Source organism: Channa argus, chromosome 12, assembly GCF_033026475.1.
Source record: "Channa argus isolate prfri chromosome 12, Channa argus male v1.0, whole genome shotgun sequence".
NCBI lineage: Eukaryota > Metazoa > Chordata > Actinopteri > Anabantiformes > Channidae > Channa > Channa argus.
In genome coordinates, this window is record NC_090208.1 from 25,311,517 (window position 1) to 25,328,585 (window position 17,069).

Below are 17,069 nucleotides of genomic sequence, written 5' to 3' on the forward strand. Positions count from 1 at the left end.
TACATCATGTTTTCATGATCAGTAAAATATGATCAACATGATTGCCCTCCTGTCTGTTATCTGCTCCTGCACCTGTCTGCATTTGGCTCCTCCTTCCTGAATGCAAAACATATAGTTTAGAATTACAGTAGTATTGTAGTATTGAGACATTAGTATTGAGACAAGTTGCTAGCATCAAAGTCAATTTCATTTCAAAAGCAATTTCATTTTCAATCAAATTTCTCATTTTCAACATTTAATATTTTTATGTAATTTACAATCATAAATGGGTTTCAAATAATTTTCTTTTTGTTTTCATTATACACAGAGCCAATGTTTTTTTTGTGGGGTCAAAAGACAGGCTAGAAATTACAGAGCTATTACAATATAGTCCAACAATACAAAGTATTATTATTATTATTATTATTATTATTATTATTATTATTATTAAATTTTTCAGCAAATTTTTAAATGCAGGACTTTTAGATGTTATAGATCACAGATAATCAATTATGATTTTAGGAGGTGGCAGCGGGTACTGGTCAATCAGTGACTGTGAGTAGCGATGTAGAAACAATGTCAGAAAAGAGTTGCCAGTCAAAGTGTTATCTCGACCAAAACTGAATAAAAACTTATTGATATGTCTGTTCTGAAAGTTGGACCCCACTATAAACAGAAAAAAACACACACATACACCATCCCACCACAGCACTGCAGCCAAAATCCACTGGCTTTTTCTTAACCTCATGCTGTGCTTATATATCCATTTTCCACCATTTATCATGCCGTATTATAGCTTTGACTCTGTTGTTGGACATGGAACAACTAAATATAACAAACACTCTTATTAAGCGCTGACAGACATGATTGATGGCTTTCAAACTTTAGCCAGGGTGCAGGGTGGACTCAGTTCTCTTATTAACCAGCAGATATTTGAATATTTGGAGCTGGCAGCTTGCAAAGCTATAATGGTCGCTAGACCCAATCCTTCTTCTAGACCTAATCCATCTTCTACAGTAGATGTCTCCAAAAAGGCAAATCACAATGAATTTCAAGTCACTTTCCCACTTAATTACCCAGATTCACTTTTAACAATATCTGGAATGCAAATTACGTTATCATCTACAGTGTTTCCCCTAGAAGATGTTTCAGGCAAGGTGGCAAGAGGCTAATAGAGGTTTTGTCCATCCAGATTCCCAGCACTTAACTTTTTACATGTTGTTATGATATGGTCTTATTTTAAAATTGATTAAATTCATTATTTTCCTCACAATTGTACAAATAACACCTCATAATGACAATGTGAAAGAAGATTGTTTAAAATCTTTGCAAAAGTAAAAAATAAACAAAACAAAAAAAAATCACATGTAAATAAGTATTCATGGCTTTTGCCATTTTTTTAATTTAAACTTTTTCCTCCTTTCGGCTTATTCCGTGAGTTCAGGGTCGCCCCAGGGGATCATTGTCGGATGCCCTTCCTGACGCAACCCTCCCCAATTTCTACCGGGATAACCAAACTGAGCGATTGAAGGAGAAGGGCCTTAGTCAGAGAGGTGACCAAGAACCCGATGGTCACATTGAAAGACCTCCAGCATTTCTCTGTGGAGAAAGGAGAACTTTCTAGAAGAAAAACCATCTCTGCAGCACTCCACTAATTAGGCCTGTGTGGTAGAATGGCCAGAAAGAAACCACTTCTCAGTAAAAGGAAATGACAGCCTGCCACAGACAATGAGAAACAAAATTCTGTGGTCTGATGAAACAGAGATTGAAATCTTTGGCCTGAATGCCAAGTGTCATGTCTGGAGGAAAACAGGCACCTGGCCAATACCATCCCTACAGTAAAGCATAGTGGTGGCAGCATCAGGCTGTGGGGATGTTTTTCAGCAGCAGGAACTGGGAGACTAGTGAGGATTGAGGGAAAGATAAATGCAGCAACGTACAGAGACAATCCTTGATGAAAACCTGTTCCAGAGAGCTCTGGACCTCAGACTGGGGCAACGGTTCATCTAGGGGAAACACTGATCTATAATCTTTATTCTATATACAGTAAGTCAAAGATGTGGTCAGTAACTAAACCAGAGGCAGCCAATCGATAATCACAGACTAGAATAACTTTAAATTTGCTAGCTAAGCAAAATACACAGAAAACTACTGCCTGCTCTTTTGTACATACTTTATAATGAATATTAAGAAATATTTCAGCATTTTGAGACACATGCTTATTTTCTTTCTTTTCAAAATGTAAATATGGAATTGTAAGGATGGGATTAATTTAGCTTAGCTTTAGAATTGGCACACTGTACAGACATTCATAGAGGATGATTCCTACTGCCTTAGATAATTAATTTTCCCTGTAGGGGCAACATGGGGTTGAGCATTCATCCAATCATGCATTATCTATAACCACTCATCCTGTTCAGGGTCAAGAGGGGCTGACGCGTTTCCCAGCTGCCATTGGGTGGGTAACACCCTAAACAGGCCTTCAGTCTATATCAGAGAGACACAAAGAGACATGGGCAATTTAAAGTCAGCAATTAACCTAACATGCATGCCGTTGGACTTAAGCAAGCACAGGGAGAACATACAAACTCCACCTAGAAAGGCCACAGCCGGCGGGTGGATTCAAACAGAGGACCTTAGTTGTGAGGTTGCAGCACTAACCACTCCACCACCGAGCTGCCAGCATAAGGTTGACCTTTGACTGAAATGCTTCAACAACTATTAGAAGGATCGTCAACAACTGTAGAATAAGAACTGGTGCAGGTTTTCATCCGCCCCTTAGGATGAACAGTTCCGTTTAGATTCCATTAACAGGTCCAAATTTTGATACTTAGGTTTATGGCTTGAAGAAAATGAAGCAGTAATGAACTAAAGTACAGTCTCAGAGAGCTACTGAAATCGCTGTACGCTCAGTCTGAACTTTGAACAGGCTTTTCCCTCAGATTTTCAGTCCTAATGCTCTGATAGCCAGTCAGACTTTACGCAGCTCTGGCTAATGAGGGTAATGCAGAGCAGGTTTGAGGCAGTTACCGATGAGTCCGGAGCTTGGTGCAGAGGGCTAACCTATAGGCTAAATACATTTTTAATTTTCCACTGAAGCCCATGTTGTCTTCCAGCCTCTATAAATAGGTAGAAAACAGTTACATTTCAGTTTTATCGTAATTCCTACAAGAGTAAGCAGTCATTTCAAGCCTCTCACCACCATGCCATCAAACGGAAACATAAAACACGCATTTGTGCATACGGAGCTCTCAGTGGGTCTGGCAGGGTTTAATCCAGGCAGGCTGGGTGTTTTGCGTCATTATGGATACTTAGTTATGAAGTTGTTTTTGTTTTTGTGTTTCTCCTCAGGGACTGTGATGTCAGTCAGATTAACTACATGTATGCTCAGTACGTTAAAAACACCATGCAGCCTCTCAACATCACAGACGTCACCAAGGATCAACGCTTTCCCTGGACGGTCAGTTTTCTTTCCGCTGGTTTGAATTATTTTTTGTTGTTGTTGTTGTTGTTTTACTCCCACAGTGAGTTATTATCTCTCTTGTCTTGTGGCAGAGTGAAAACCCAGATCACACCAGCAACCAGATAAAGAGTTTGCTCTGCACCCCCATCAGAAATGGCAAGAAGGACAAAGTCATAGGTACAAGATTGCTGTCTTTCTCACTCTCTCCCTTTATGTCTTTCTGTGGTGAAGCACACTTTGAAGTGCTAAACCTGGGAAACCTGAAACCACCTCTTTTGAATCTGACAATAATTAAGATGCAGTGCAGAAACACCAACCACCAAGGACAAAAACAGTGTGTTGTCACACTGATGCCACAGTGTTTCAGTAATTGAACCATCTCAGTGGTTTTGAAGTTACTTTCCAAATGACCAGTGTTTTTAGTGTAACAATCAAATAGCAAAAAACAATAATAGCATTACCACATTTATTATCTGCCCATGAATTGTCCTGCCACTCCATCCATCACAGTGATTATCATCAGCATAATTAGCTGATAGCAGCTCCATTAGTTGGCTATGAAGATGACTAATGACCGTGGATGTCCCTCAGTGATCAAACAAAACAGACCCACCTATGCTCTCTAATCCTGAAGACGAGCAAGATCACAGCAGCCAATTATTACAATGAAATCTTTTTTTATCCTTCACCTCCAACGGATTCATTCAGATTAGCTCATTTTGCTTCATGAATAAATGATGATCATTAGCGATGCAATATTCTGTACTGAGTTCTTAGAAAGGCACAGATATGACATTTGTACAAACTGCTATCCCGGTAACTCAGAAAGTGGTAAATAATTATCTTTAAATAAAATAAGCTGTTGTCTCTGCTGACACCATCGCTGAGTCCTTGTTGACTTTCTGTTGATCTCCCTGGCAAAATACCAGACAGTATTTGTGGACAGAGAAGTCCTCCGTACACCACACTTATTCATTCCTTCTGCTATGACGATGATGTTTAATTATCTGGGGCATTGGGGACAAAACTTCTGAGTGTAAAATAAAATCTGTTTAACAGTGGCTTTTCGTATTTGGTTAGTCTATAATACAAAATGTATTTCTGGGTATGGGGAGCTACTCAGGTAGATGGAAATTCCTGAGGTTTACAAAACATAAAAAAGTGCTACTCAATACTTAAACAAATTGAATACTAAACATAACTGATGGGGAAAAATACATCAAGGACATAAAAGGACCGGGCCGTTCCAAAAAGGCCCGAAGCCATCAAAACCCCAACATATTTAGGAAACACTTATTTTCAGAGGTATTGCTGTGATATTATTTTACAGTATTTAAGAAATCATGGCCAGGAAATACAAGCTGTTTGTCAACCAGAAGTGTTAATCTAACTAACATGAAAGAGTGAAACTTACCCATCAAACCTTGCTGTAGCAGTGTTGCCAAATTCTGACTTCGTTGGCAATTTGATTGATCCAACTGAAATGAAAATCAATAACAATGAACAATTTGATGGCCAAGATTACAAAAATACTAAGTTATTAGGTTCCGTGAAACCTATGAAAAAGGGACCAGGCCACATTTGGCAACCAGAAGAAACATGATTAAATGTGCGTTTTTCTGTGTCCATGTAGGGGTTTGTCAGTTAGTGAACAAGATGGATGAAGCGTCAGGCAGTGTGAAGGCCTTCAACAGGAATGACGAACAGTTCCTGGAGGCATTTGCCATCTTCTGCGGTCTCGGCATCCAAAACACGCAGATGTACGAAACTGTGGAGAGAGCAATGGCAAAGCAGGAGGTCACCCTGGAGGTAACACTCATACACACAAACATACATGCACACATGGGTTTATTGAGATCATACCTGTCCCGAGTCAGCGGAACATCAAATCCTCAAATAGTGGCTGTGGCTCTATTTATCTCAATTGACATAAGAACCAGGCCTGAGACAAGCAGAGAGGGTGTCTGAGGGTGGTCTAATATTATAACTTAAGCAATAAATGCAGGTGATTCGAGTCTGTAATTATATTTATTTATTATTATAATCTTGTGTTTCTGTTTGAAATGCAACTTTGAGCATTTAGAAAAAAACTGCATAAACGGCGCAATTGAAAAAGCCTTGTAATAAATTCTACCAGTAGTTGGAAACTTTAGTGTCTGAAAGTACTATCATCAGTCTCGTCTTAGGAGATTAAAGAAAGAATTCCTCAGCTGGTGAAATATGTCTTCAACTGAGTAATGGTCTGGTGATTGACTTTATGGGTCTAAAAACTTCCTTTTGTTGAGTTTCTGTGTGTTTTGAATCATTGTCTTGCTGCATGATAAAGCTTCTTCACATTAGTTATGATGCATCCTTTCTCTCGTAGTTTGCAGACAAAATTGTGTGATCCTCCAGGTTCCTGAATTCATTCTGCTGCTACAATCATGACTTATGTCATTCGTTCCAGAAACAGCGCAATCATGACAGTAAAAATTTCTTCCAGTGTGATTAGGTGCGTAGAAATGATGGTTAAGATTAAGTGTGTTGGAGAGGGTTCTCAAAAGTGTACAAGTACAGAAAAGTTGAGTGTGAGAGCATCTCTGATGGAGCTGTTTGTGGGTGGATGAGTGGCAGTGGTAAGACGAGGCATATGAATTTTTCAAGCTGCTTCTTGACACTTTCCTGCCTTCAGCTTCCGAGCGAGCAGCCAGAGAAGCACAAATTCATTATAACTGAGCCCACACACATTTACAATCTGCTATTACGCCCTCTGTTCAGTCTCTTAGACTTCCAGTCACGCACATACAAACACACTGTACAAGCGTGCAGTTCTCAGTGTGTGGAGCTGTCAGCTTCAGGCTGTCAGAGGTGACGCCTTCTTTCGGCTGCAGCTCCTGCCCGCGTCTTCCGTCATTACACCTAGTTCAAGTAGAACTTTCTCCATTTGCTAAGGACAGTTTGTGTTATCCTCAGTCCGGGTCACAGTTGATCTGAATGTGGCTGCAGCAGCCTACAGAGAACAGGTCTAATGATATAACATGTAGACAGTTTAATCATCTCTGAAACTGAGTGGTGAGCTTCATGGACCCATTGCTTTGATGCTTCAAAGACAGTTTTAATACACTTTCAGCAGTCTTCCAAAGCAAAACTGGTCAGCGATAGAAGGCCTCTCTCCAGAGACATTACACTTTCACCTAAATTATAGACACTAGTAACCAGACATCAAAGTAGCAGCTTTAAAGAAAGTGGGTCACTGTGGGGAGTGTTTGATCAGCAAACATATGGTTATAAAAGCAAATCAAAGTCAGTAACTGAAGTACAATCAGTATTTAAAACAAGCACAACTCTCCATCACTGTTATATTTACATAGTAGTTGCATAATCTACTGTTGATGATGTTGATTTATAAGTACAGTATTTATTATTTTTCTTTTAAGTTTCTGTTGTGAAAGCGTCAGACTCTCATAGTACTGACGGTTATCTACAGAGCACAATGACATACCTGATTGACGAGCACCATCATTGTTTTTATATTTGTTTCCTACTAAGCTCATCTCGAGCTTTACGTGAGGCTAATGTAGGATCACAGCATTTTCTGTTTCTTCATTTCAAATTCTCACATTTTTGACTTTTAGAGAAAATATTATAAACATACAGTGCATTCAGAGTTTTCAGACCCCCTTCACTTTTTAAAATTTATGTTGCAGCCTGACACTATAATAGTAAAAAAAAAAAATCTCTCATTGATCTACACTTAGTATCTGATAATGACAAAGTGAAAACTGAATTTTAGAAATGTCTGTACATGTATTTAAGAAAAACTAAAGAAAAAAAAAAACATATCACATGTACTTAAGTATTCAGAACCTTTGCCCAGTAATTTGTTGAAGCATTTTCGCCAGCAGCTTCAGCCTTGATTCTTTTTGGGTATGATGTTACTAGCTTTGCACACCTAGATTGGGTGAATTTCTGCCGTTCTTCTTTGCAAATCCTCTCAAGTCAGGTTGGATGGGGACCTTTGGTGCACAGCCATTTTCACATCTCTCCAGAGATGTTAAATAGGGTTTAAGTTGGGGCTCTGGCTGGGACATTCACAGAGTTGTCCTTAAGCAACTCTTGTGTTGTCTTGACTATGTGCTTAGGATCGTTGTCATCATTGGCGCAGTCAGAGGTCCTGAGGGCCGTAGAACAGGTTTTTTTTTTAAGGATATCTCTGTACTTTAATCCATTCTGCTGCTTAAAATCCCACCCACAGCATGATGCTGCCACCACTATGCTTCACTGAAGGATGACATTGGGCAGGTGTTGAGTGGTGCCTTGTTTCCTCCAGAATTGAGGCCAAACCGTTCAATCTTAGTTTCACCAGACCAGATATTTGTATCCGTCACAATTTGAGAGTCCTTCGGGTGTTTTTTGCAAACTCTAAGCGGGCTTTTGTGTGTTTGTACTGAGTAGAGGCTTCTTTCGAGTCACTCCAAAGCCCAGATCAGTGGAGGGCTGCAGTGATGGTTGTCATTCTGGAGCTTTGAACCCTGGAGCTCAGTCAAAGTGATCAGAAACTGTAGGTCACTGTCTACGGGCTGTATACAGCTTGAGTGTGTTTTTTACGGAAAACCTGATATGACCTAAAGTCTGCTTAACCCCCCCCCCCCCCCCCCAATGTTGTGTGTGTGTGTTCTAGGTTTTGTCGTATCACGCCTCAGCCGCAGAGGAAGAAACGCGGGAACTCCAGGTAACCGCGGTAAATTAAAATTTATTTATTTAACAACAGACACGCACACACCCACATGAACATTAGTGCCCATCAGAACATAGATTAGTCAATGCACAGCTTTAAATACAAAGAGTGACACAGATGTGCACGCACACACACACACACACACAGGCAAGTGTTGTTCTTCAGGACCAGATTAGTTTAGCAGTCATGTAATACAACACCACAGTGCTGAACCAGCAACTGTCAGTATAATAACTCTGTAGGGTTTTTTCTCACATTCACATGCAGACAGACTTTTAGTGGAAATCAATGACCAACATATGCAGTCAAGTCAGTTATGACCAGTGAACTGCTGTTTTAAACCAACCTGTCATATTGGAGCTTTTCAAAATATAATAGCATAATATTAATCATTTTAATTTACAATGATGATTTAAAGGTCAGTTCAGTTAAACTGGTCAGTTTATAACATTATTCCAACATTATAGAAGAAACACGTTTGAGACAAATATTTTTTCAAAGACCAATTTCAAAACCAGAAGCAATAGTTCAATAAAAGGAAACAGTTTCATCAATCATTTTATAAGGCCTGGCATTTCAGAGGACAGTGTTTGAAAAAAATGTAGTTAAGAAAATGTATTGATTCATTGAAAACTCTACAATTTCAATACATATTTCAGCCAAGTTTTCAGCAAACATTTCAGAAAATATGAGAAATAATTTAATAGCATAATGTGTAACATCTTTCTTCAAATTAGTTTTCTAGTATGATGCACTTCAGGGGAGAACATGGATACTCCACACAGAAAGGCCACCAGGTAGATTCAAACTGACGACCTTCTAGCTGTGAGGTGGCAGTGCTATAAAATAATTTTTCATACATTATAATATGATTCCACAAGCAGTAATTTGTGAGAAAATAGTGATTCTAGTATAAATGGCTTAGAACACAAATCATCTCCAAAAACATGAGCGTCCCTCTCTGCAGACAGTCGTATCAGTTCGTTAATGAGCTCATTCATCTGTCATGTTGTCTCACTCTTCAGAGCAGCTTCCCAAATATTAACCAGTCCAGCTTTCACACACCCCTTAACAAAGACTTCACAGGACTGTCTCAGAAGGTTCTGCTCTGTTCTCCTTGTGGGAAAGGGGCTGAAGTAACAGCATAACCTGTTTAAGTGGCCTCCCTTGAGTGCCACACAGAAGATGTGTCACTCGGTATCTAGGACACAGGCTTGATTTTCCTACCCTGGAGACGGCTACATACTGTATGTAGCCGTCTCCAGGAGTCTCCTCTTTTAGTGACACAGCGCAGGATGAAAACCCTGTTGATTGTGTGGTGAAAGCTGCTTCTCTAACTGCAGCAGTACTTTTATCACACATTTGCCATGTTAAACCAAATAACAATTAAGATTATAAATCTGAAAAATTATGATAATCCTTGTATTTCCTAATGTGTGTGTGTGTGTGTGTGTGTGTGCGTGTGTGTGTGTGTGTGTGTGTGTGTTTAAAGGTAGCCACAATTCCATCAGCTCAGTCACTGGGTGTTCTGGACTTCAGTTTCAGTGACTTTGATTTGTCGGACACTGAAACCACGCTGGCCACCATCCGCATGTTTGTTGACCTCAACCTGGTCCAGAACTTCCAGATGAAGTACACGGTAAGATCGGACCCCGGAAGTCGGGTTCCTACAATGTTTTAAATTGTTATTTTTTTCTGAAAGATTTTAGCTCCTAAGATCCATAACCGAAATGTAAATTATTAGATTTTTTTTTTTTCTCAGGACTTTTTTTTCCAGTACAGAACAGTTTGTTCTGCTTCAAGTAGAAAGAAGTCATGGTAAGTTCAAGGTTTAGTGTGTTAACAATTTTTAGCCATACCACACTATATTCTGATCAGTCTGTTTTCAGGTTAAAGTATAGTCTGATAACAGATGCATTGAGAAATGAGGATGTTTTATTACAAACATGAGGTCAAAGGTTATCAGAGAGCTTTATCAGGTAACAAAATGTGCAACATTATACTGTAAACCCACAAACACACATCACCCAGGTGGAGGTGACCTGGTTGAATGGAAGTCAATCAACTCTCAGTGTTTGCTCAGTGTCTAGTTCAGTGCTTTTCTTGTGCTTTTGTCAAAACCGGTACCGTTTAAAACGCCGTCAGGCTATTCAGGGGGTACAGAGTCGGGTCTTCTCAGCACGTACATATGGTTTAGTAGGTTCCTACTGTACGTGCCACTTGGCAGAGGAGGTGGTCAGCGTCAACTTACAGTTCAGCACAATTGTAAGTTGGGTTAGGGAAAAGATCGTGATTGGGCAGAAACATTGTCTAAAGTTCATCTCCACCCGTCTACTCCAACCTCCCTACAAAGACTTTGTCGCTTTTAAATTACATCACCGACTGCCAATCTTCCTCCTGACATATTTCCTATACTGTAGCTGCTAGATTTATGGTTTTACCACACGTATTTTTAAAACCCTACTTCCCTAACAGTAGGTAACAGGTGACCTACTGCTGCACAACTATGAGCATGATAAAGGTCAAATCAGCTGTAAAAGTTAAAGCTGTGAAAGTTCTACTTTTCACAGTTGAATAATTAAAACATAGTCAAAGTCGGGCAAAAAACTAAGCAAAGGGCTCATCAGATAATATGTTGCATATTCCTTCGTCATCACAGTGTTTATGGTTTTGGAGACAAGCCTGCAAGACTTCATGTTTGTCAAGGACATGGTGGCAACAAGAAAACCACAAGAGTTGCAACACCACAACACGCTGAGAATACAAGTTTGTTGTTCTCAGTACATTTCATGGAAAAAGACAAGAGCTTCTTCCTGTCTTATTAAATGCAGAAAACAATCTGCTTCTCATTGTCAGCAGCATTAGACCATTAGAAGACAAGTGTGTTGTGTGTGTTTGTGTGTTCTTTGAGTAAATGCATTTACAACCAAGTTGATATTTGTGTATTTGCCTGCATCCTTAAGTTCGAGACCACACACACACACACACACACACACACAAACACCATGATACACCTAAAACACTTCCCCTCCGAAAAATCACTCACACAGCCTTCCCTTCATTACCACCGTCTATCACACCAACCGCTCCCTTCATCCGGCGCTCCCTCGGCGCCAGCCCTGCCCGGGTGCTGGTGGGTTTGGCTCTCCTCCTCACTGCTCTCCGCATGTGAAGAGGTCCTTGTATGTTGGTGGCTGACCTCTGGAGTGCCTGTGGAGAGAGAGGCCTCACAAAGAAGAACATTGATTAGAGAAGATTAGGTCCCCCAGCAGCGCAGCAAGTCAGTTTGACATTCACCCCAGGCTCTGACACTCTGACCACCCTGGAAAGTCACATCCTGGCTACAACATGTAATTATTTAATTACAGTTATTTAATGTTGTATATTCATTTATTCTAATCTAAGAAGAAACCGCAATGATCCCTGGGGCGAAAATGAAGTTTGATTACCTGCACAATGCTTTGGTGATTTTCTCATGGTGCCTGAGATTAAATGTGCAATCACATTGAATTTAAAGTCTTCATAGACTAACAATGCAAAAACTAAACTTCCTGACTGTAAAGTGAATGCGTTCATACAATTGCACTATTTATTTACTATTTATTAGTTATTTATACCCAGTCAATAATTAGTTTTATATATATATTTTTTTTTAAATTTTAGCCACATTATCATGCCATTAAACATAATGAACCACAGTCATTCCACAAAAATCTACAACTTTGATTTTTTATCTATAGTATTTAAATACATAGAAAAGTATTTTAAGTGCCCCAGGATCTGACATTCTTAAGTAGCCAACTGGCTCCAGGTTTAGTGTGTGGTGTAAATGAAAAACACATTCGTAGTTTTATTGTATGGTTAGTCTAAGCTGCATTAATCAACATTTTGCATAAATAATGGATCATGTTACGACGTGCAACTTTCTGTCTGTGGAACTTTCTATTCTCTCAAAGCTGATTGTTTTGGTTTTATACCCCAGAACTTTACAGTTCAGATTTAGTCCCACTGCTCTTATGAACCTTGTCACTTGCAGCAGCTGTTTTTAGTGAAAGGGTTTAAAGATGTTTCCTGCAGATGACTGTGTGCTTCAGAGATTGTCTGTAGGTGAGTGTGCACCATCCACAGTGATCAATGTGTCATACTCATGCAAGGCCTGCTGTTAGTTGAGTTGCTGTTCTGCACTGTGTGCCAGAATAGAACAGCACAGAATAGGCTCCTGTAAAGGAAGAGAGCAGACAAAACCAAACGTTATTATTCTGTTTTGAAACTTTACAGTTTTGGAATATAAAAGTTGTGTGCCAAGTTCTGAGTTTTGGTCTTGAAAAACGGTGAATACACTGGAATAAACAGCAGACGGATACGAGTTAGCGACGAGCTGGTGAACATAGTAGTTTTAGTTAGTAGAGAGTTAAAAACAGAACTAACACTGGACCAATGCAGTGTCTGCAAGAACAACTTGAAATGAAGCTAACGTCAGGCATTTCCTGGATGTGCACTGTGTGTTACACAAAGTTTGCATGACCCATAAACCCCATGAATTTCCTACATTATGGTTTGGATTTTTCTGATTTATGGGCTCCAGTGAGAATGGGTGAATCACAGTTAATAGGCTCCTAACGAAAAAGACTCCCAGGGGTTAAATTAATATCTTTTTGCACTTTTTCTCCTGTGAAGAGTTTGTGCCAGTGGGTTCTCAGTGTGAAGAAGAACTACAGGAAGAATGTGGCATATCACAACTGGAGACATGCCTTCAACACCGCCCAGTGCATGTTTGCCCTCCTCAAGTCAGGTCGCTTACAGGTCAGTGCAATAAGTTCAGCTTGATTCTTAGGACCAGTCCACTTATTTGTCCAGCATTTTATTTTTATTAATTAAATCGACAGGCGTGTGTGAAACAAGGTAACCATTTGTCCCCTTTGGTTGAAGTCTTTCCATGACAATAATATTACTACGGGGAAGCACTGAATTAATTTTGCGTTCAGTTGAAAAATAAAACCTAAAAAACACAGTTTTTTTGTTCAGTAAAGTTGTTTAATAGATTATTCTCATTCCAAATGAAAAAAACCCTCAAAACTAAATAATAAGCAATTCAATGCTGTGTTTTGGAAAATGGTTGGACCGATTCACTAAATTGTAGATTCAGAGCTATAATGTATAGTTCAGATGTTTCAAAGAACCTACCACACTTCACACTAAATATTGGTGGTTTTGATAACCCAAAACTTAATTTCTGAATTAAATACTGGCACCAGTCGTGCTGGAGCCCTGCTTTCGGCTGTGGTTCCCACTCTGCCAGCACTGTGTGCAGGCAGCCATCGAGCTTCCATTTGGTTTGATCATGTCAACATATTAAAATGCTGTTAAGCAGCTGCTGTGTGGTTGTTGTTGTTTTTTTTAAACGTCCAATTATTCCTCCAACTGTGGAACCTTCTCCTCCATCTATCCATCTTCTGACAGAATAACCTCAGTGATCTGGAGATCTTGGCTCTGATGATTGCAACTCTTAGCCATGACTTGGACCACAGAGGAGTCAACAACTCCTACATACAGAGGTACAGCAGCATAGCATGCGTCAGTTAAGTGTATGTATGGTTATATGTGCACAGGTGGGATAGTTCTGTTAGTTCCCAATAGTTCAGTGCGACTCTGGCACAGGAGGTAGAGTGGTCATCCCCCAGTTGCTGGTTCAATCCCTGGCTCGTCCGGTAATGTTTCGAACTTGTTGCAGCTCCCCCATCGGTGTGTGAATGGGTGAATGAGAAGCAGTGAGTTCCAGTAGATAGAAAAGCTATATAAGTGGAGACCATTTACCATTCTATATCCAATCTGTGAGTTTCTTCCTTTGTGTGTGTGTGTGTGTGTGTGTGTGTGTGTGTGTGTGTTCAGGAGTGACCACCCACTGGCCCAGCTCTACTGCCACTCTACCATGGAGCATCACCACTTTGACCAGTGCCTCATGATTCTCAACAGCCCTGTAGGTACCCTCACTCACTCACACATAAACATAGGAAGCATTTACACTCAACCCATCACTCACTGCATCCCAGGAAACACCAGTTCTAACAGTTTTGCTTTCTAGTGCAGCACGGCCTCGCACCTGCTTCACATCAGCAAATCAGAAGCTGCAAACAGCAGTTTTCATGGCTGTACAGTAAAGCCCCTTTTTTGGGTTATGTGCTAGTAATAAATAATCTTTGGCAGATACGTCTGTAGTCGTCTGTAGTGCACTAAGTATACGGTAATATATTTTTTTTTTTTGAAACACTGACCTTAAACTCAGAATTCTAAGAAAAATTACAACAAAAATGTTTTACAGTGGCTCTAATCCATGTCTGTATCTTCAAAATTTTACCTTAGAGGTCGGATAAAAGATGTGTAGATGTGAAGAACTGGATACTGAATCGAAACATGGTGTTTGCCCCCCCCCCCCCCGTGGAGCACACACTTCTGGATTTTAGCCAAACGTCTGTAATTTTGGGTCTGTGTTTACAGCATAAACACTAGAGACCTCCACACTCTGAGCTATTGGCTCTACGCACACGAGTGGTGATGAAATAAAACAACATGTCCATTTAATGCTGCTGCCTCAGATGAGCAGCGGTCTTCACTGAGTTTTCACCGCTATCATGAATACGAGTGTAGTAGCAGGAGCAGCCAGAGAGAGCAAAAACAAATTGTCTCTTCACTCTGGGGTCTCATCGTCATCACAGTTATGTAAAGCCTGACATCAGTTGCTCTTCTACAGCTGCAGCTGATTCTCTATGCAGCAGCTGCACTCTTGGCACAGTCCTGAGCCTCTATCTTCCTCTTCTCCCAGTGTCCCTGCAGATATAATTTCCAAATCTTTTTAGTTTACAAAACTGCACCATGTACTTTACATCATTATACATTAGGTGCCATGTCTGGCATCATCCTACAGCAGCAGCTATTCTATGTCCGCCTTCTCTCGCTAATAGATTCCCGTCACATGGTGGCTTTGGCTTTTGTATTGCGGAAACCACAATCCGGTGCCAGTGCTCCAAAAATCACTGTAGGAACTGATAATTTACCTACTGCCTATAATGTAAGATGTAATGTAAAATCCAATAAAAAAGTGGTAATGCAATAGCCTTCACATTATGTCATAAAAATGTTGAGCACATAAAGCAATAACTTTTTTTTTTTTTTTTGCGTGGAAAGTATTAAGTGTGTCCTCAGTCTTTTATGTATTGGGAACTTCTGTTTGCCAACTCATTTAAACTCATTCCCCCATCTACTGGGTTAAACCAGGACAACATCCCTCACTAGCTATCCAGGTTCATTCCTGTTAGAACATATGTTTGCCTTAGCTGCACCACCTGCAGTGTTTTACTTGTTTGCTCTGTGAATAGTCGGTTGTCATTAGGGTTTTAGAAACACTCGTTTTCACTGGAACACGTGGATGGAGTTTGGTTCACTTTGACAAACCTATAGAATTCAAATGTTTTCAGAATGTTTCTTCAGTAGAAAGTGGTTCAAGAGAAATTTCTACTGTAGTTTTTTTTTTTTTTATGTCTTCTTTACAGCCTGGCCGATTTATCAGCCTAGATCTGGATGTGAATGTGTTTTTAAAGCTGTGAGCACCATCCACCTACTTTGAAATGCTGTAGACAAATACAACTTAATATATCTACATTTATGTAAGTAGATGAATTCAACCTTCAATCTTTAAATATCTGGATTAAAAATATAAGATTTACATAAACAGTGTAAGCACCTGCTTGATAGCACTTTGAAAGGTCATCTTCAAACTGCTTAACAATTCAAATCAGTTCAACCTCAGGTTACCAGTGCTCTACAGAAAAACAACAGCTTTATAATGACAGTTGTCAGGGCTTCATGTTGTTGCCTACTCGCTGCAAGTTTCTGGATCTCTCTGTCTTATTTATTATGACTTTTCGGCTCGTTTTCCAGCTGCTAGCCGACCACACAACACTCTTTTAGGGCAGTAATATAAAGTCAGCCTGCTCTGATCTTTACGGCCTCAAAACAAACTGTAAATACTCTGCACAGCACCACTTAATCCCACTGCTGCTGGCTACGTTTCAACATTTTCACCCACATACAAGCACACACCCTTTCACAAAGCTTGTCACATGCAGGCTGATAACAATTTATGCAAGCACACACTCCCAAGAGCACTTGAAGTGGAAGGGATGTGGAATAATGTGTCAACACACGCGCATATAAACACTCTTGACGTGCAGTCTGCATTCAGTTGTTTAATTGATTTGTGTGTGTGTACTAGTGCAGCCTGCCATTGTCACGGCAGCCCTTTGGTGGTCTATTACAGTGCAACCTGGGGTCAGCACCATCAGTGCATAGTATTTGTTTCTTAGAGAGTTGCTATCTCACTGTGTGTGGGTGTCACTCGTTTAATAAGACACAGATCTGTCTGTACTTACATTATTCTTAATGTTCTCGTTCTTTTTCTCTAGGGGAACCAGATCCTCAGCAATCTCTCCCTGGATGAGTACAAGACCACTCTGAAGATGATCGAGAAGGCTATTCTGGCCACTGACCTGGCCCTGTACATGAAGTAGGTACTCAATGTCAATCCCAGATGCACATGGAGGATTGAAGAGGATTGTAAGGATACTGAGATAGACAGGATGGGAGAAAAAGGGAAGGAAGGGGGTTTTCTGACCTATATTGTGTGGAGTGATTACATTCAATCAGCCATTCACTAAACTGTTTTAGTCGAAGGAAAATAGCATCAAACAGACACATCTTGTTGCTGTCTCTTAGATTGCTAACAACCAAAAGATGGGCGAAAAATTAGAAATTGCTTGTACAAACCTCAAAGTATATTTCTGCAATATCCTGTGCTGATAATGCTGAATTGGTTTGTCCAGATTGTTGTAAAGTTGCATTCATTTGTGGGCCACT

General features: G+C 40.0%; 1 protein-coding gene across 7 annotated transcripts in view; it reads left to right on the plus strand.

Annotated features, from left to right (window-relative positions):
- pde5ab (phosphodiesterase 5A, cGMP-specific, b) overlaps positions 1 to 17,069 on the plus strand; it is an 88,377-nt gene that overhangs the window by 59,990 nt on the left and 11,318 nt on the right. For 4 of the 7 annotated variants that reach the window (XM_067523829.1, XM_067523830.1, XM_067523828.1 and 1 more), the window contains exons 9-18: positions 3,331 to 3,439; positions 3,535 to 3,619; positions 5,076 to 5,251; positions 8,103 to 8,162; positions 8,897 to 8,956; positions 9,652 to 9,798; positions 12,837 to 12,962; positions 13,620 to 13,714; positions 14,049 to 14,136; positions 16,619 to 16,719. In XM_067523829.1, the coding sequence (XP_067379930.1) occupies positions 3,331 to 3,439; positions 3,535 to 3,619; positions 5,076 to 5,251; positions 8,103 to 8,162; positions 8,897 to 8,956; positions 9,652 to 9,798; positions 12,837 to 12,962; positions 13,620 to 13,714; positions 14,049 to 14,136; positions 16,619 to 16,719 (1,047 nt within the window). The remainder of the gene's footprint in view (positions 1 to 3,330; positions 3,440 to 3,534; positions 3,620 to 5,075; positions 5,252 to 8,102; positions 8,163 to 8,896; positions 8,957 to 9,651; positions 9,799 to 12,836; positions 12,963 to 13,619; positions 13,715 to 14,048; positions 14,137 to 16,618; positions 16,720 to 17,069) is intronic. The other 3 variants (XM_067523825.1, XM_067523826.1, XM_067523827.1) reach the window with 3 other exon arrangements.